At 42.9% G+C, this 18,777-nt stretch overlaps 1 protein-coding gene across 5 annotated transcripts in view; it reads left to right on the top strand.

The window, feature by feature from the left end:
* Positions 1–16,613, top strand: part of LOC112227777 (lethal(3)malignant brain tumor-like protein 4) — a 151,140-nt gene extending 134,527 nt beyond the window's left edge. For all 5 annotated transcript variants that reach the window (XM_024392647.2, XM_024392646.2, XM_024392645.2 and 2 more), the window contains 2 exons: positions 12,787–12,849; positions 14,760–16,613. In XM_024392647.2, the coding sequence (XP_024248415.1) occupies positions 12,787–12,849; positions 14,760–14,915 (219 nt within the window). In that variant the 3' untranslated portion in view covers positions 14,916–16,613. The remainder of the gene's footprint in view (positions 1–12,786; positions 12,850–14,759) is intronic.
* Positions 16,614–18,777: the final 2,164 nt, after the last annotated feature.

Here is an 18,777-nt window from a genome sequence, read left to right as displayed (position 1 = left end):
CATAGGTACACTTCAATTATGACAGACAAAATGAGGGGAAAAAATCCAGAAAATCACATTGTAGGATTTTTTATGAATTTATTTGCAAATTATGGTGGAAAATAAGTATTTGGTCACCTACAAACAAGCTAGATTTCTGGCTCTCACAGACCTGTAACTTCTTCTTTAAGAGGCTCCTCTGACCTCCACTCGTTACCTGTATTAATGGCACCTGTTTGAACTTGTTATCAGTATAAAAGACACTTGTCCACAACCTCAAACAGTCACACTCCAAACTCCACTATGGCCAAGACCAAAGAGCTGTCAAAGGACACCATAAACAAAATTGTAGACCTGCACCAGGCTGGGAAGACTGAATCTGCAATAGGTAAGCAGCTTGGTTTGAAGAAATCAACTGTGGGAGCAATTATTAGGAAATGGAAGACATACAAGACCACTGATAATCTCCCTCGATCTGGGGCTCCACGCAAGATCTCACCCCGTGGGGTCAAAATGATCACAAGAACGGTGAGCAAAAATCCCAGAACCACACGGGGGGACCTAGTCAATGACCTGCAGAGAGCTGGGACCAAAGTAACAAAGCCTAACATCAGTAACACACTACGCCGCCAGGGACTCAAATCCTGCAGTGCCAGACGTGTCCCCCTGCCTAAGCCAGTACATGTCCAGGCCCGTCTGAAGTTTGCTAGAGAGCATTTGGATGATCCAGAAGAAGATTGGGAGAATGTCATATAGTCAGATAAAACCAAAATATAACTTTTTGGTAAAAACTAATCTCGTCGTGTTTGGAGGACAAAGAATGCTGAGTTGCATCCAAAGAACACCATACCTACTGTGAATGGGTGTGGAAACATAATGCTTTGGGGCTGTTTTTCTGCAATGGGACCAGGATGACTGATCCGTGTAAAGGAAAGAATGAATGGGGCCATGTATTGTGAGATTTTGAGTGAAAACCTCCTTCCATCAGCAAGGGCATGGAAGATGAAAGGTGGCTGGGTCTTTCAGCATGACAATGATCCCAAACACACCGCCCGGGCAACGAAGGAGTGGCTTCGTAAGAAGCATTTCAAGATCCTGGAGTGGCCTAGCCAGTCTCCAGATCTCAACCCCATAGAAAATCTTTGGAGGGAGTTGAAAGTCTGTGTTGCCCAGCAACAGCCCCAAAACATCACTCCTCTAGAGGAGATCTGCATGGAGGAATGGACCAAAATACCAGTAACAGTGTGTGAAAACCTTGTGAAGACTTACAGAAAACGTTTGACCTGATTGTCATTGCCAACAAAGTGTATATAACAAAGTATTGAGAAACTTTTGTTATTGACCAAATACTTATTTTCCACCATAATTTGCAAATAAATTCATTAAAAATCCTACAATGTGATTTTCTGGATTTTTTTTTCTCATTTTGTCTGTCATAGTTGAAGTGTACCTATGATGAAAATTACAGGCCTCTCTCATCTTTGTAAGTGGGAGAACTTGCACAATTGGTGGCTGACTAAATACTTTTTTGCCCCACTGTATACCGTATACCGGGATATTTGAAAATAGCCATCGGATGGTTTTTCAATACCGTCAATACCGTTGAAACTACACTGAACAAAAAATATAAACCAACATGTAAAGTGTTGGTCCCATGTTTCCTGAGCTGAAATAAAAGCTGACAGAAAGGTTCAGTATGCATAAAATTGTATTTCTCAAAAATGTGTCTACATCGCTGTTAGTGAGCATTTCTCCTTTGCCAAGATAATCCATCCACCTGACAGGTGTGGCATATCAAGAAGATGATTAAACAGCATGATCATTACACAGGTGCACCTTGTGCTGGGGACAGTAAAAGGCCAACAACACATTGCCACAGATGTCTCAAGTTTTGAGGGAGCGTGCGATTGGTATGCTGACTGCAGGAAAGTCCACCAGAGCTGTTGCCAGAGAATTGAATGTTAATTTCTCTAGCATAAGCCGCCTCCAATGTCATTTTAGAGAACAGTAATTCCAACCGGCCTCACAACCGCAGACCATGTCTATGGCATCATGTGGGCGAGCGGTTTGCTGATGTCAACATTGTGAACAGAGTGCACCATGTTGGCATTGGGGTTATGGTATGGGCAGGCATAAGCTACAACGAATACAATTGCATTTTATCTATGGCCATTTGAATGCACAGAAATACCGTGATGAAATCCTGAGGCCCATTTCTTTTATTCCTAGTCATGTGAATTCTGTAGATTAGGGCCTAATTTATTTATTTAAATTGGTTGATTTCCTCATTTGAACTGTAACTCAGTAAAACCATTGAAATTGTTGCATGTTGTGTTTATCTTTGTTAAGTATATTTCTTTCAAGTTTTTCAGTACATTTTAATATTTGTAGCAATTTAAGTAAATACTTGCAGTCAACTTGTGCAATGCGTTACAAGATAAAGCAGATTGCGTCCTTCATTTCACCTGTCACATTATTTTACATTATGAAACTTAGTTCCTCAGAACTTTTCAGCCAGTCACGTGTTTGTTTGTAAATAACACAACCGGAGAAAGCTGAAGCAGGTGAGTCCAGCTGTGTATTGACTGTGGTCTTGTTTTATAAAAAAAGTCAAGTGTTTTTTAGCTTCAATAGAGTGATCAGGGACATGCAACTATAGTTTTCCTTCACAGAAAATACATTCGTGCAACACATTCGGCAGAAAATAGCTTCATTTTCATCAGCAGCCAAACAAGTAAATTAGTTTACAATGAAAAAGCAAGGTCTTTTTTGCAAAAACGATGCATGGCCATCATGTTTCTAATGTTTAGTCCTATCCCAATGTTTTGTTTAAAGTTAATCTTGGGGCCTCCCAAGTGGTGCAGTGGTCTAAGGCACTGCATCGCAGTGCTTGAGGCGTCACTACAGACCCGGGTTCGATCCCAATTGGCCTAGTGTTGTCAGGGTTAGTGGAGGGATTGGGGGGGCTTTACTTGGCTCATCGCGACTCTTTGTGGTGGGCTGGGCGACTGCAGGCTGACCTCCGGTCATCAGTTGAATGGTGTTTCCTCCGACACATTGGTGCAGCTGGTTTCCGGGTAAAGCGGACGGGTGTTAAGAAGCGCGGTTTGGTGGGTCATGTTTCAGAGAACGCATGTCTCGACCTTCGCATCTCCCCAGCCCTTTGGGGAGTTGCAGAAATGAGACAAAATTGCAATTGGATATCATGTATTGGGCAGAAAAAGGGGGTAAAATATAAATATTAAAGTTTATCTTGCATTGACTGGAGAAAATAGCCTGGCTACAGGAGAGAAGTACAGAGAAAAGTAGCAACATCAGTCAGAGCACTGTCTGCTGATAGAATACCCTTTTGTGAATTCTTATCCGAGTTTAGAAGTACAACTGAAGCACAAAATTAGTCTGATGCAGATCAACAATTACAATAAGAAGCATTTTAGATCTGCGTTTACGAAACGCAGCAAGATATTTCTTATGCGTTTTTATATTTTTTCCTGCGTGAAAATGCAGAATTCTGCATTAACACAACCCCTAAGTTTAACTTGCTATCTAAGTAAGTGCCGGAATTAATAAGGTGACGGGGCATCATATTGTGTTAGCTTTTTGCCAAGTTTGAGAAGTCAAAGCCCTTTTGGATGAGTTATTTGTACAGCTGCCACTGATATCTTGATTTCCTGCGTTTTTTTCTCCTCTCTGTTCTGGGCCGATCTGCTCCTCCCCTATCTTCTCTGAGCAGAGCAGGCAGGCCCATTGCCCTAGCGACTCCAGACTCCACACAGAGATGGTGTGTAGACATGCTGTTAGAGATCCAGTACTGCTCTTCCTTCAGACAAGCATGCGTCAAAACTTTGTTCACTTGTACAATGTCTCTCGTTCACATTCGCTTGGAAATGTCTAAACTCACCAGAAATGACATTCGGTAGCTTTAGGAGCTGGATTCCCTGACTTGGCAATTGTTAGCATATTTAGCTAGCAGCCTCCATGGAAATGATCAATTACTTGTGCTAATTTTGTTAGCATTCTAGTAATAGACGTTCAAAGGACTTTTTTGCGTTTTTGGGGCTCCCTTGTGTACTACACCGGTAATACCGTACATCCCAGTGTGAGAGAAGGATGGTATGATGATATGAAAGTCTGGATACCTCCTAATCTCCAATGGTAATGACAAATAGGTCACCCACCATTTGTAACGGGTTGGAGTTATTTCCAAACACCACGGCAGTGTTGAGAAAAGGGGGGGCAACAAGGTACCCCTAGGGAAAGAAAGAGAGCGAGAGAAGGGATGGGGAATGTTAAGATGTTATGAGTTAAGACTGAATAGTAGTGCTGAGCGATTAGTGCTTTTTGAGGTCGGTTTGATCATAAAAAAATATATCACAGGTTTCGATTATATTTTTAGACATTAAATGTACTATGCATTTGGTGTGTATATAACATTTGTTTTATTCCAAGTCATCATCTCTGTTGTCTGACCAATTCACTATTTTAGTAGTTCTTCAAAGTAAATAAGGCATACTTTTATGACAGCTGAATACTAACTATCAATCACTTAGATCATGTATTTTCAGGTAGAGATACCTCTCAAAGAATCTGATTAGCAGGTGCTGTCTCCTTTCTTGATCGCGCGCTCTTCTGTCCGTCTCTCAATGGCCGGCGCTCAATGGATTATGGTCATTGTAGTTAGTAGCGCAGACAACGTGGCAATTATGTTGGCCTGTTGGAACTACAGTATTGGCCTGTTGGAACTACAACTCCCTACTACATCGCACAGTTCAGGCTTGATCCGATTTATCTCTAGAGAAACTGAATCGAGCTCACAGAAAAAAATAATAATAATGGAAGTCAAATAATGGAACCACCGGCGAAATTTCAGTAACCGTCATTTCAGTTCATCACTCAGGCGTACTGAACAGAGACACAGGCAACTGTGGCTTTAGTTAGCCCATTCGTTCACCATGTTAAGACACGGGTTAACCGTGCTTTATTACAGTAACCAAGCACCATAGTACACGTATCAATGTGCAAACTGTACACTTGTATCAATGTGCACCATTACAGGGAAGATAGTTAGGAGAGCAATAGGAGAGAGAGGAAGATTGAGGGATCGGGCCCCCTCAGAGCACAGACTGATGAGAGATGGTCCAATAGAGGTAACCAAGACTCACAAAAGCAATGCACAGTGTTGTGGCACGTTCAGATAGAACTATATGATGTACTGTAAAACAAACCCCTCTGACATGTAGAAAAGGGCATCTTGTCAGTTCTATCTGCATCAGTGTTGTGCCTACCGAATGTGGCGCAGGCTTGTCTTGTGACTGCAACCTGCAGAGAGGGGGCAGCACAGAATGTCATTGAGTTGTACCAGAAGATGTTTTATCTTGGCGGTTGTGGGGATTTGGCAGAGTGGAAGGAGCGAGATTGCAGTAGAGAGAAAGGGGGAGGGAGAGAGCAGAACTGTAAAGGGATCGACTAGAGGGAGAGGAGCAGTGCTTATATAGGCTTTTATAACACCCACTAACCCCCCCTAAGACTACAGATGTATCCATACTTCACCACCCACGTCCCTTAAATCAAGTCCTTAGCCGAGGTTCTATAAAGTGAGCCTATAGCTTAATAGCCTTGAGCAGTACCATCTCCATCAGCCATCACTTCTCCAACCTAACCACTAGCTAATTGGGTGGGGTTAGCATTGCACTATGTACTATCATCCAAAGCTTGAGCATACATTTTTAGTTTGTCTATGTGATCCCTGTGGGAATTTAACTCATGGCCTTGGCGTTGCTAACATCACACTGGTTTGCTAGCAATGCCATTTCCTTTCAACATTAAGCTTGACGTACTCTAATTAAGATACAAGAACCCTAGGAGCTATTTCCTTGGGAGTTAGTTTTTCTGCAAGGCTTAGTCTTTAGTTCATTGGGTTCATAATCCTGCCAGCCCTTGATCCCCGTCATACAGATGTACATTTCCTGTTGCTGTAAGATTTTATATGTGTAATGTGGATTATAATTAATGGACATTTTTGTAGGGTTTGATGAATATTTCGTTAGGGCCAATCAAAACTGAAATGTCAAAGTGGAAATTACAAACATTAGAAGCCTTTTTAAACCTCAAATACACCGTTTTCTTTTCCTGCCGCACAGGAAAATTCTCAGCAATAAAATAGTGATCAAATTATTTTATTTTATTTAACCTTTATTTAACTAGGCAAGTCACTTAAGAACAAATTCTTATGTACAATGACGACCTAGGAACAGTGGGTTAACTGCCTTTTTCAGGGACAGAACGACCGATTTTCACATGGTCAGTTCTGGGATTCGATCTAGCAACCTTACTGGCCCAATGCTCTAACCACTAGGCTACCTGCCATCCCAATTAAGATCCTACATATGGATCATTGCACTCATTCCACTAAAGTTACACCTGTCCTTCTACTCCCACCCTCCCTCGCTCTCTCTCTCTGACTCTCAAAGCAAGAGTCAAAGTTCTTTAAAAGTGGTGCTTTCAAATGGAAAAGTCATTGTTTCTGCCCCTTTGCCTGGATTCCTAGCCCATCATATTTTCCTAAGAGCAGAATAGAGAGGGTGTCCGCAGGGGAGAAGAATGTCTTTTGCCACCGTCCGTGCGAGTATTGGTAGTCACAAAAGAGCCATGGGAACAGCCTCGCAAAAACACTGCTCCTTGACCGCTGCTCTATCACCCAGCCTCACCTGGGACTCTGTCTGTAACAGGCTTTTTCCTGGTCCACTACCCACTCCTGTCACGCTTTAACGCACACTGGCTGGAGACGTTTACCACCCAAAGATGGCAAATGAAATGCTTAGCTGGCTCCCCGATTTGCATTTGTAGGGCTGGAGCACACACTTGGAATTGTACAGTGTGTTAGTGTGAAACTTGGATCAAGTTGTGTGTTGACCAGGATTTACAGTGCCTTCAGAAAGTATTCAGACCCCTTGACTTTTATCACATTTTGTTACGTTACGTTTAATCCATTTATTCTAAAATGGATTAAATCAAATATTTCCCACAGCAATCTACACACAATACCCCATAATGACAACGCAAAAACAGGTTTTTAGAATTTTTTGCTAATTTATCATTAAAAAAAAAGATACCTTTCATAAGTATTCCGACACTTTGCTATGGGACTCGAAATTATTATTATTATTTATTTTTTTACCTTTATTTAACTAGGCAAGACAGTTAAGAACAAATTCTTATTTTCAATAAAGGCCTAGGAACAGTGGGTTAAGTGCCTGTTCAGGGGCAGAACACACCTGTCTATATAAACTTCCACGGGTGAATGTGCATGCCAGAGCGAAAACCAAGCCATGAGGCCGAAGGAATTGGCCATAGAGCTCATAAACAAGATTGTGTCGAGGCACAGATCTGGGTAAGGGTACCAAAAAATGGCTGCAGCATTGGAGGGCCCAAGAACACAGTGGCCTCCATCATTCTTAAATGAAAGAAGTTTGGAACCACCAAGACTGTTCCTAGAGCTGTCCGCCTTGCCAAATGGAGCAATCAGGGGAGAAGGGCCTTGGTCCCTCTGACAGAGCTCCAGAGCTTCTCTGTGTAGATGGGAGAACCTTCCAGAAGGACAACCATCCCTGCAGCACTCCACCAATCAGGCCTATATGGTAGAGTGGCCAGATGGAAGCCACTCCTCAGTAAAAGGCACATGACAGCCCGCTTGGAGTTTGAGTCTTTGGCCTGAATGCCAAGCATCACATCTGTAGGAAACCTGGCACCATCCCTAAGGTGAAGTGTGGTGGTGGTAGCATCATGCTGTGGGGATGTTTTTCAGCAGTAGGGACTGTGAGACTAGTCAGGATCGAGGCAAAGATGAATGGAGCAAAGTACAGAAAGATCCTTGATGAAAACCTGCTCCAGAGCGCTCAGGACCTCAGACTGAAGTTTCACCTTCCAACAGGACAACAACCCTACGCACACAGCCAAGACAACGCAGGTGTGGCTTTGGGAAAAATCTCTGAATGTCCTTGTATGGCCGAGCCAGAGTCAGGACTTGTACTCAATCAAACATCTTTGAAGAGACCTGAAAATAGCTGTGCAGTAATGCTCCCCATCCAACCTGACAGAACTTGAGAGGATCTGCAGAGGAATGGGAGAAACTCACCAAATACAGGTGTGCCAAGTTTGTAGCGTCATACCCAAGAAGACTTGAGGTTGTAATCGCTGCCAAAGGTGCTTCAACAAAGTCCTGAGTAAAGGGTCTGAATACTTAGGCTTTCTTGCAAACATTTCAAAAACCTGTTTTTGCTTTGTCATTATTGGGTATTGTGTGTAGATTTTTGAAGGGGAAAAAACAACTTAATCCATTTTAGAATAAGGCTGTAACGTAACGAAATCTGGAAAAAGTCAAGGGGTGCACTGTATATGATTGTTTGGGATTTTTTTTCAAAAGCTACAAATTGATGTTGTTGGTAGTAAGTGGGTGATTTGTGTAGGCAAAGTATTCTCATTGTTAATAACATCCTCATAGGAACTGGAGAACTGTTTCCGCTCATGAATAATTCCGACACAAATTAAGATTTCTGATTGAATTCCAACCCACTCTAGAAATATGTAATGGAATGTTTTGAACTTCCATAAATGGCACTTAGCTAATAGAGAATTTTACTAATCCTGTCCTGGAGACTACAGTGTGTTTCAGTTCAGATGCCTCTCCTCACTATAATGTGCTGTATACAGACTGACATTTATGCTCTCTAATGTTGAGGCCAGGTATTTGACATGACACTCAGGTAGCAGGCAGTCCTCTGTAGCTATTGCTAGCAGAATAATTCAGCCTGAATAGACCAACCACTGCAGACCTGGGTTCAAATAGTAATTCGGATTCTGAAAGCAATAGAATTAAAGATGCAAACACCACCCATCTGGCACTCTAGGCAGGCTCAATTAAACACTCAAAATATTTCAAGGAAGCCAAATATTACTTGAGCCCAGGTCTGCCTCAGTACAGACTACTGGCCAGTTGCTTCAAGGCGGCAGCTTTGGGTGCTGCATTATCATGATTCTGCATTGCAGATATACAGTGCTTTCAGAAATTACTCACACCACTTTTTCTACATTTTCTTGTTACAGCCTGAATTTAAAACTAATACAATGTAGATTTGTTTGTCACTGGCCTAGAGACAATACCCCATAATGTCTAAGTAGAATGATGTTTTTCTACATTTTTACAAATGAATTAAAAGCTGAAATGTTTTGAGTCAATAAGTATTCAACCCCTTTGTTATGCCAAGCCTAAATAAGTTCAGGAGTAAAAATGTGCTTAACAAGTCACATAAGTTTAATGGACTCACTCTGTGCAAAAATAGTGTTTAACATCATTTTTTAAATTACTACCTCATCTCTGTACCCCACACATACAATTTATCTGTAAGGTCCCTCAGTTGAGTTGTACATTTCAAACATAAATGCAACTACAAAGACCAGGGAGGTTTTCCAATGCTTCACAAAGAAGGGCCTGTTGGTAGATGGGTGACAAATAAAAATAGGCAGACATTGAATATCCCTTTAAGCAGAGTGAAGGTATTAATTACACTTTGGATGGTATATCAATACACCCAGTCCATCACTTGGTCAGTCTATGTCATGGAAAGAGCAGGTGTTCCAAATGTTTTGTACACTCAGTGTATACAGAGAGTACCAGTATCAGATCAATATGCAGGTGTACGAGGTGCTTTATATATACAAAAGTATGTGGCCACCCCTTAAAATTAGTGGATTCGGCAATTTAAGCCACACACGTTGCTGACAGGTATATAAAATCGAGCAGTCATGCAATCTCCATAGACAAACATTTGCAGTAGAATGGCCTTACTAAAGAGCTCAGTGACTTTCAACGTGACAGTGTCATAGGATGCCACCTTTCCAACAAGTCAGTTTGTTGAACTTCTGCCCTGCTAGAGCTGCCCCAGTCAACTGTAAGTGCTGTTATTGTGAACTGGGAAACATCTAGGAGCAACAACGGCTCAGCCGTGAAATGGTAGCCCACACAAGCTCACAGAACGGGAGTGCTGAAGCGCGTAACGCGTAAAAACGTGTCTGACCTCGGTTGCAACACTCACTACCGAGTTCCAAACTGCCTCTGGAAGCAGCGTCAGCACAATAACTGTTCGTTTGGAGCTTCATCGAATGTGTATCCATGGTCGAGCAGCCGCATCATCATGCACAATGTCCAGGGTCGGCTGGAGTGGTGTAAAGCTCGCCGCCATTGGACTCAGTTGCAGTGGAAATGCATTCTCTGAAGTGATGAATCACGCTTCACCATCTGGCAGTCCAACGGACAAATCTGGGTTTGGCGGATGCCAGGAGAACGGTACCTGCCTGAATGCATAGTGCCAACTGTAAAGTATTGGTGGAGGAGGAATACTGGTCTAGGGCTGTTTTTCATGGTTTGGGCTAGGTCCCTTAATTCGAGTTAAGGGAAATTTTAACACACAACACTAATGACATTCTAGACAATTCTGTGCTTCCAACTTTGTGGCAACAGTTTGGGGATGGCCCTTTCCTGTTTCATCATGACAATGCCCCTATGCAGAAAGTGAGGTACATACAGAAATGGTTTGTCGAAATCAGTGTGGAAGAACTTGACTGGCCTGCACAGAGCCCTGACTTCAACCCTATCGATGAATTGGAACACCGACTGCGAGCCAGTCCTAATCGCCCAACGTCAGTGCCCGACATCACTAATGCTCTTGTGGCTGAATGGAAGCAAGTCCCCACAGCAATGTTCCAACATCTAGTGGAAAGCCTTCCTAGAAGAGTGGAGGTTGTCATAGCAGCAAAGGGAGGGACAACTCCATATTATTGCCTGTGATTTTATAATGAGATATTCAACGAGCAGGTTTCCACATACTTTTGGTCATGTAGTGTATTTGAGGTAGTTATGTAAGTGAAGGCAGGGTAGAATGGCTAGGCATTCAGGCTACATAATAATGAAGAAGTACAAAAAATAACAGAGTAGCAGCAGCATATGATGAGTGTAAATGTATGTGTGTGTTTGTGTTGTCCTTATGCATTTGCATGTGCATATGCAGTGTATGTGGATGTGTGTTCGTTTCGTGTGAATGTGTGTGAGATGTCATGTCAGATCGGCGATAACGACAAGGAAGGAAGGGAGGAAGGATCCATTTTAAGAGTACTCAAACAGGGCCTGTGCTTAACACAGGGTGAAAAGGGACATTTGTGTTTATTTTGTACTGGCCAGTGATGCACAGTGAGGTAATAGATTTTGGGAGATGTTAGCTGGGTGAGATGAGGACCTAAGGGAACAAACAGCTGTTTCATAATGTACTATATTGAATAGCTGTATATCACACCGTCATGTAACACGGATGCAGCCGGGGTTCTCTTCACGTGTGGCTTTTGTCTTAGGTGTTGGGGCCATGCTCAATACAATACATATTTTTTTACCCATTTGCACAAAATTGATACATTTGCAGTCAGCACTGGGATTTGAACCGACAACCCTCCAGTTACTGGCTTCATTTCTCTAACCTCGAGGCTACAGCCAACTGTACTGAGATGGTTCAATATGACTCTGAATAAACTGGTTGTTCTGTTGGTGTCCGGTAATTTAGCTTTATGACTAATTTCCATGTTTTCATTACGGTAAGAATTTCCTGACAGAGGAGGAAGAGTTACCTTGTTGTTTTGGGGTACTTAATTGAAGTCATTTTCACTAGCAAGTCCTGTGGCACTTTACGCCTCGCCATCTCTTTCATTCGATTTTTTAAAAGCCTCATTTGACAATGTTTTGGCAGGATACAGGCTTTCTAAAGGCTATTGTCTTACGTCAGTGGCTTCCAGCAGATTGTCTTCTGTTGTAAAGCAGTCGATATCCATCATACAGGAGCTTCTTACGCTCTCTGACCCCCCTTTATTCCCTTGGCTGTTATCCCAGTAACAGCTGCAGTCAGGCCCGCTAGAACCCCAGCTACCCTGGGCTATTATTGGAAGTTTCCAAACCCCTCTTCATAAAGTTTGAGTTTTCTCACTCTTTCCAACTCCTGTAGCTTAAATGGTTCAATAGAAGCCCAGGGAGACACTGGATATGTGCAGCTTTGAATTGAATACTATCTCTTCACTTTAAAAAAAAAAATTGTATTGATGGAATGGCAATATCGCTAGCTTCTTTAGAGCATCAGGAAATGTCAGTGCCCACAGCACGTTCTCAATATCAACATGATTTGCACATCACTCACTGATCCCCTTATGTCTGTTGATTTTCCATCAACAGTTACAACCCCTCATCATAAGGCCTACATAACATTGTCATAACAACGACATAACGGATGTCATAACCAGTCATGACTTGTGGCGTTGGCCTTATGACTGGGAAGGTTCAAGCAAAGTGTTACTATGGTAACTCCACCAGATGCTCTCCATTGAGATGGTCTCCCAAACTGTAACGTCCGTCGTTAAATGAAGACCAAGGTGCAGCGTGGTAGGCGTACATTTTCTTTAATTTTAAATGTTCCACCAAAAACAATAAACTCAACGAACGTAAAGCTAGGAGTGCAACACATGCAACACACAAAGACCAGATCCCACAACAGAAGGTGGGAAAAAGGGCTGCCTAAGTTTGATCCCCAATCAGAGACAACGATAGACAGCTGTCTCTGATTGGGAACCATACTCGTCCAACAAAGATATATAAACATAGATTTCCCATCCTAATCACACCCTGACCTACCAAATAGAGAATTTAAAGGATCTCTAAGGTCAGGGCGTGACACAAACACTAACCAGTGTGTCTGTCTTCTACATGTCTTTGTCCAGGTGGCTGACTTCATCCACTCTCTTCATGGCTGTGATGAACAAGCCAAGCAGTTCAAAGAGGAGGTAAGAGATGACACACCCTCTATCCACCCTCTGGTCCCCCTCCTCTAGTCCCCCTTTAGTTGCCCTCTAGACCCCTCTGGCCCCTCTCTAATCTCCCTCTAGTCCCCTTCTAATCCCCTTCTGGTCCCCCTCTAGTCCCCCTGGCCCCCTCTAATCCCCTCTGGTACCCCACTGGCCCCCTCTAGTCCCCTCTGGTCCCCCTCCTCTAGTCCTCTCTGGCCCCCTCTAGTCTCCTCTGGCCCCCTCTGGTCCCCCTTCTCTAGTCCCCTCTGGCCCTCCTCCTCTGACCCCCTCTGGCCTGCCTCTAGTCCCCTTTAATCCCTTCTGGCCCCCTCTAATCCCCTCTGTCCCACCTTTAGTCCCCTCTGTCCCACCTTTAGTCCCCCCCCTTTAGTCTGTCCCCCTGTCCCCCTTTAGTCCCCTCTGTCCCCCATTTAGTCCCCTCTGTCCCCCTTTAGTCCCCTTTGGCCTGCCTCTAGTCCCCTTTAATCCCCTCTGGCCCCCTCTAATCTCCTCTGGTCTGTATCTGGCCCCCTCTAGTCCCCTCTGTCCCCCATTTAGTCCCCTCTGGCCTGCCTCTAGCCCCATTTAATCCCCTCTGGCCCCCTCTAATCCCCTCTGGTCTGTATCTGGCCCCCTCTAGTCCCCTCTGGCCCCCTTTATTCCCCTCTGGCCCCCTTTATTCCCCTCTGTCCCCCTTTAGTCCCCTCTGTCCCCCTTTAGTCCCCTCTGGCCCCCTCTAGTCCCCTCTGTCCCCCTTTAGTCACCTCTGGCCCGCCTCTAGTCCCCTTTAATCCCCTCTGGCCCCCTCTAATCCCCTCTGGTCTGTATCTGTCCCCCTTTACTCCCCTCTGTCCCCCTTTACTCCCCTCTGTCCCCCTTTAGTCCCCTCTGTCCCCGCTTTAGTCCCCTCTGTCCCCCTTTAGTCCCCTCTGTCCCCCTTTAGTCCCCTCTGTCCCCCTTTAGTCCCCTCTGTCCCCCTTTAGTCCCCTCTGTCCCCCCTTAGTCCTCTCTGTCCCCCTCTAGTCCCCTTTAATCCCCTCTGGCCCCCTTTAATTCCCTCTGGCCCCCTCTAGTCCCTTCTGGCCCCCTCTAGTCCCTTCTGGCCCCCTCTAGTCCCTTCTGGCCCCCTCTAGCCCTCTCTGGCCCCCCTCTAGCCCTCTCTGGCCCCCTCTAATCCCCTCTGGTATCTCTCTGGTCCCCCTCTAGTCCCGTCTGGTCCCCCTCTAGTCCCGTCTGGCCCCCTCTAGTCCCCTCTAGTCCTTCTCTAGTCCCCCCGTCCGAAGTAATCTAAATAGTTTTAATGCTGGCCCTCCTCCATACGGCTAAACTAATGTGGCGAAACAGGTGTGGAGTAGCCTTTGCCCGTTTAGTTGTTAGGCTGCCGTCTGCAACAAAGCACTCAGAGAAATGGATTCTCTTCCTTCGTCTCCACTATGTTTGGTCCACTATGTTTGGTTTGTTTGAGTTGATAATTATACCGAGGTAAGGAGACATGATTGGAATCCAAAGCAATTCATTAAATGCTAGTAGCAGTAGCGATTAGCATTCCGAGCACAGCCATCTTTCCCTCAGCTAATCTAACTCTAGTATTTGCCATTGCTCTCTTAGTTATTGAAATCCCTTTTTCGCCAATCCCAGTTAACACTCCACAGTTGTGCTTTTTACATACACAAAATGTGAGTTGCACGTTTAGTTGTTGAACAAGCATTCACCATCTGATCCAACTGATAAATACATGATTACTGTTTCATAAATGATCAAACGGCTCATACTCTCTGTATAGTGGCAGATAAGATCTGTAGCCCTTAGAGAGTAAGAGGGATTTTTTTTCTACGTCTCACTGGGTTCAATTGACTGCATATCAGCTGTTGACCCATGCTGTAATCTGATTGGTTGTCGTCCAACAGCAAATTGACGGGAAAGCCTTCTTGCTGCTGACCCAGCGCGACATCGTCAAGATCATGAGCGTGAAACTCGGTCCTGCCCTCAAGATATACAACTCCATCCTGATGTTCAAGCACGCTGAGGACAACCAATCGGCAGCTGGCAACGCCAACACATGAAGCATCGGAAGCCACACCCACCAGGCCCACCCTATGTGTCTGTCAAACACATAGATTTACTTTATGGATTCATTACAAAATCCCTGACCCCTGACTCCTGCTCCTTCACCTTGGCCTACAGGCACTTTAGTTAAAGGACTTGAACTTCAACTAAAGCCGCTACATGATCTGTCCAGACCGATGGACTTTCAGGTTTGTGTGTGTGCATGTGCGTGCGTGCGTGCGTGTGTGTGTGTGTGTGTGTGTGTGTCTTCTTCCTTGGACACAGCCTCTAATTCTGCCTTTAATACTCAAATGTAGGTGTCATGAAGGTCAACTCAACAAAACCCGCATTTACAGCTACACAGCACAGTTTTCTATGTCTTTTACGCTGTAGCTTCTCCATGCTCTACTTTTCTCCTTCAGGATCAAAGAAGTGACAATCACCATCAACAGTACAAAGCCGTGTACTACATCATGACAAACTGTGCTTTTTCTGGGTCATCACGGTGCTATGTGTATTCCGATTACAGTCTACATCACAGTACGGGAGTTGACCTCTGGTACTACCAGCTTACGATCTCTGTCTATCGACTCAAACAGGGATACATATTCCAAACGTCTCTGCCATTTTGATTTGTTTTGATTCTATTTTGTATAAATGCTATGTCACTACCTATATCAACTCACCTATATTTATTGTGAAAAATATCTTGGTGTTTGCATAGTTGAAGGAAATTAATATATTATATATGAGGAAATTGTTTTAAATTTAATTTGATAATATATTGCACATTAGAAGAACGAAAAATAACTTTACTTACGTTTTGGAAAATGTAAAACCATGGGATAGCTTTGAGCTGAAGATAGTCTAAATAAGTGTCATTTATGTTATTATAATGTTAAGGTAGTTAAGATATCTTACGTAGTCTTACTTTCTGTGGTACTGCAGCTCGAGACAATAGCCATGTACGTTTATCATTATTTACCTTTTGATCCATACTCGTTGAAAAGGACCAATATTGTATTTTCTGTTCCCCTTCATTTTCATTTTTGCTCTCCTTTTTACCATTGGGGTAAGTTTTCTCACAGTCCTGATAGGTTGAAGTTGTTTTCTTATTATCAAAGAACAGCATACTTGATCTTCTGCACAATTAAGAGTTTAATCGTATATTTTGCTATAACTTGGAACTTAAGCTATATGTTGAAACAACTGTGCTATATAATTTGTTCTCTAGTCTTAATATGAATGTTGCTACTAAATTTCAACAGAACTCCATTGAAACTTCAGGAATATGAAGAAACCGTTTACTGTACTTTCTGCTTTTTTCCGATAGGGACTTTCTCTCTATCCCAAATGTCAAGCATCCGGAAACGTATATTTTATTCTGATGCTGCTTGTCTTTCTCAATGCTGGAACGTGCAAGACTGCTGTTTAGTGCATGGACAATAGTGCTACATCTTGGTACAACCTCCAATATGGAGTTAGATATCTGCCCTTAACATATTCTACACGTATTTAGGTGACTCACAATCTATTTTGGCGGATATCTACCTCCATATATCGACCACTTATCTATGAAAATGACAACGAATTGAACCATAAAGATGTGTTGTACATATTTGTAAACCCTGTTTCTTACACTGAATTTACACTTTGTACACACTTAATGGATTCAGATCACATGACTTCACAATCCAAATAAACTGTGAAAGGTCCCTGCCGTCTCCACACTCCGTTTTAGTTCTCCTCAAGACAGTTTTGCATTATTTATTGTTTATTTGACTACTACAGTGCGAAGGCTGCACGCCCATTTCCAACTTCCAAGGTCCCCCTTGACATTATGTACAAAAATGGAAATTAATGGACTGTGGCTGGGATTTATTCAACTGCAGATAGTGGTCTTCCGGATAGCACTTTCTATTTGATTTGCACAGCAGCGTGTTTCGGATGGTTAATTTAGATACTGGCAGTCCTGTGGTGTGACACATTAAGTTCTTACTGCAAACCAGGACACGCTGCTTTGAAAATCAAACACACTTTGCAGTCCCATTTCTCTCTGTGACCACCCTGGAAGGGACAGAAGGTCAACACGACATTGACCCTGCATACTACTCTACTCTACTCATAACCAGGATCACCGAAATACATCTCAGTCCTGTACTATACATGGAAGCAGCAGAACTGATGATGCGAGACCAAGATACTTCATACATTATTCAAACAAAATTTTAAGAAAACAATGTGCTTGTTCAGTATCCCAGAACTATGCCTCCAGGACATATAAATACCTATTATGAATATATTGAATTGAATACAATAGATTGGATATTTCTATACTTACATGAAAACACACTGACTGAAAAAAATAGAAAGCACATGAACATGGCTGGTATAGAGTGTTTTGATGTAACCCCAAGGGCATTTGACCCCAGGAGAGTATGGTGGCACATCCCACCTCATATGCAGGCTTTATCCTCTGTAGCCCTAAAATTCAACTTGGGACCTTGAAGCCAGTTCCACTGCATTTTTCTCATTGTTGCCCTCTAATCAGGGACTGATTTGACCTGGGACACCAGGTGTGTGCAATTAATGATCAGGTAGAACAGAACCAGCAGGCTCTGCACCTCAGAAGGTAAGAGTTGAATACCTGATACTCTATAGTAGCAGTCTTATTTAATGCTCTTTCTCTTGGTGTAGTGTGTGCAGTAAGCCTATGTATCAAAGCTATATTCATGTTATCCTCTTATAGAAATTGTAGGTGGTCTCCTGGAGCCCTTGGACCCAAGCTCATTTATATAAAAATAGATATACAACAACAAAATATATACACAATGCCTTGTAAAAGTATTCAGACCCCTTGGAAAGGTACACATTTTGTGTTACAAAGTAGGATTCAAATAGATTGAGTTGTCTTTTTTCTATCGACAATCTACGCATAATATTCTGTAATGTCAAAGTGGAAGACAAATTCAAAAAATGAAATAACTAAAATATAGTCGTTGCATAAGTATTCAACACCCTCAGTCAATACATGTTAGAAACACCTTTCCCATTGATTACAGCTGTGAGTCTTCTTGGGTAAGTCTACTGTTTAACAGATTTCACAACTGTATTATGCAATATTTGCTCATTATTATTTTTAAAATTCTTTAAGCTCTATCAAGATGTTGGGGATCTGGGCTAAACAACAACTCATGTCTTGCCATAGATTTCCATGCAGATTTAATTCAAAAGTGTTACTTGGCCACTCAGGAACATTCTTCTTGGTAAGCATCTCCAGTGTGGATTTGGCCTTGTCTTATAGATTATTGTCCTGCTGAAAGGTGAATTACTCTTACAGTCTCTGGTGTAAAGCAGACTGAAACAAGTTGTCCTCTAGGATTTTGCCTGTGCTTAGCTCCATCCTGTTTCTTTTTATCCTGAAAAAAAACAGTATTTGCCAATGTCAAGCATACCCATACCATGATGCAGCCACCACCATGCTTGAAAATAAGGAAGCAGTTACTCAGTGTTGTTGTGTTGGATTTGCCCTGAACATAAGGCTTTGCATTTAGGTCACAAAGTGTATTCCTTTGCTGTGTTTCTCTCTTCTTCAGTATTACATTAGTGCCTTGTTGCAAACAAGATGCATGTTTTGGAATATTTTCTATTCTGTATACATGCATTTTTCTTTTCACTCTCTGTAATTTAGGTCATTATTGTGGCGTCACGACAATGTTGATCCATCCTCCGTTTTGTCCCATCACAGCCATTGAACTCTGTAGCTGTATTAAAATCATGGTAACATCCCTGAGCCGTTTCATTCCTGTCTTGCAGCTCAGTTCAGAAAGATGACTATCTTTAATGTGTCTGGTTTAATTCATAATCCACAGCATAGTT

This window comes from Oncorhynchus tshawytscha, linkage group LG29 (assembly GCF_018296145.1).
Source record: "Oncorhynchus tshawytscha isolate Ot180627B linkage group LG29, Otsh_v2.0, whole genome shotgun sequence".
Lineage (NCBI taxonomy): Eukaryota > Metazoa > Chordata > Actinopteri > Salmoniformes > Salmonidae > Oncorhynchus > Oncorhynchus tshawytscha.
Note: the sequence above shows the minus strand (reverse complement) of the source record. Positions and strands in the feature narration are given on the sequence as shown.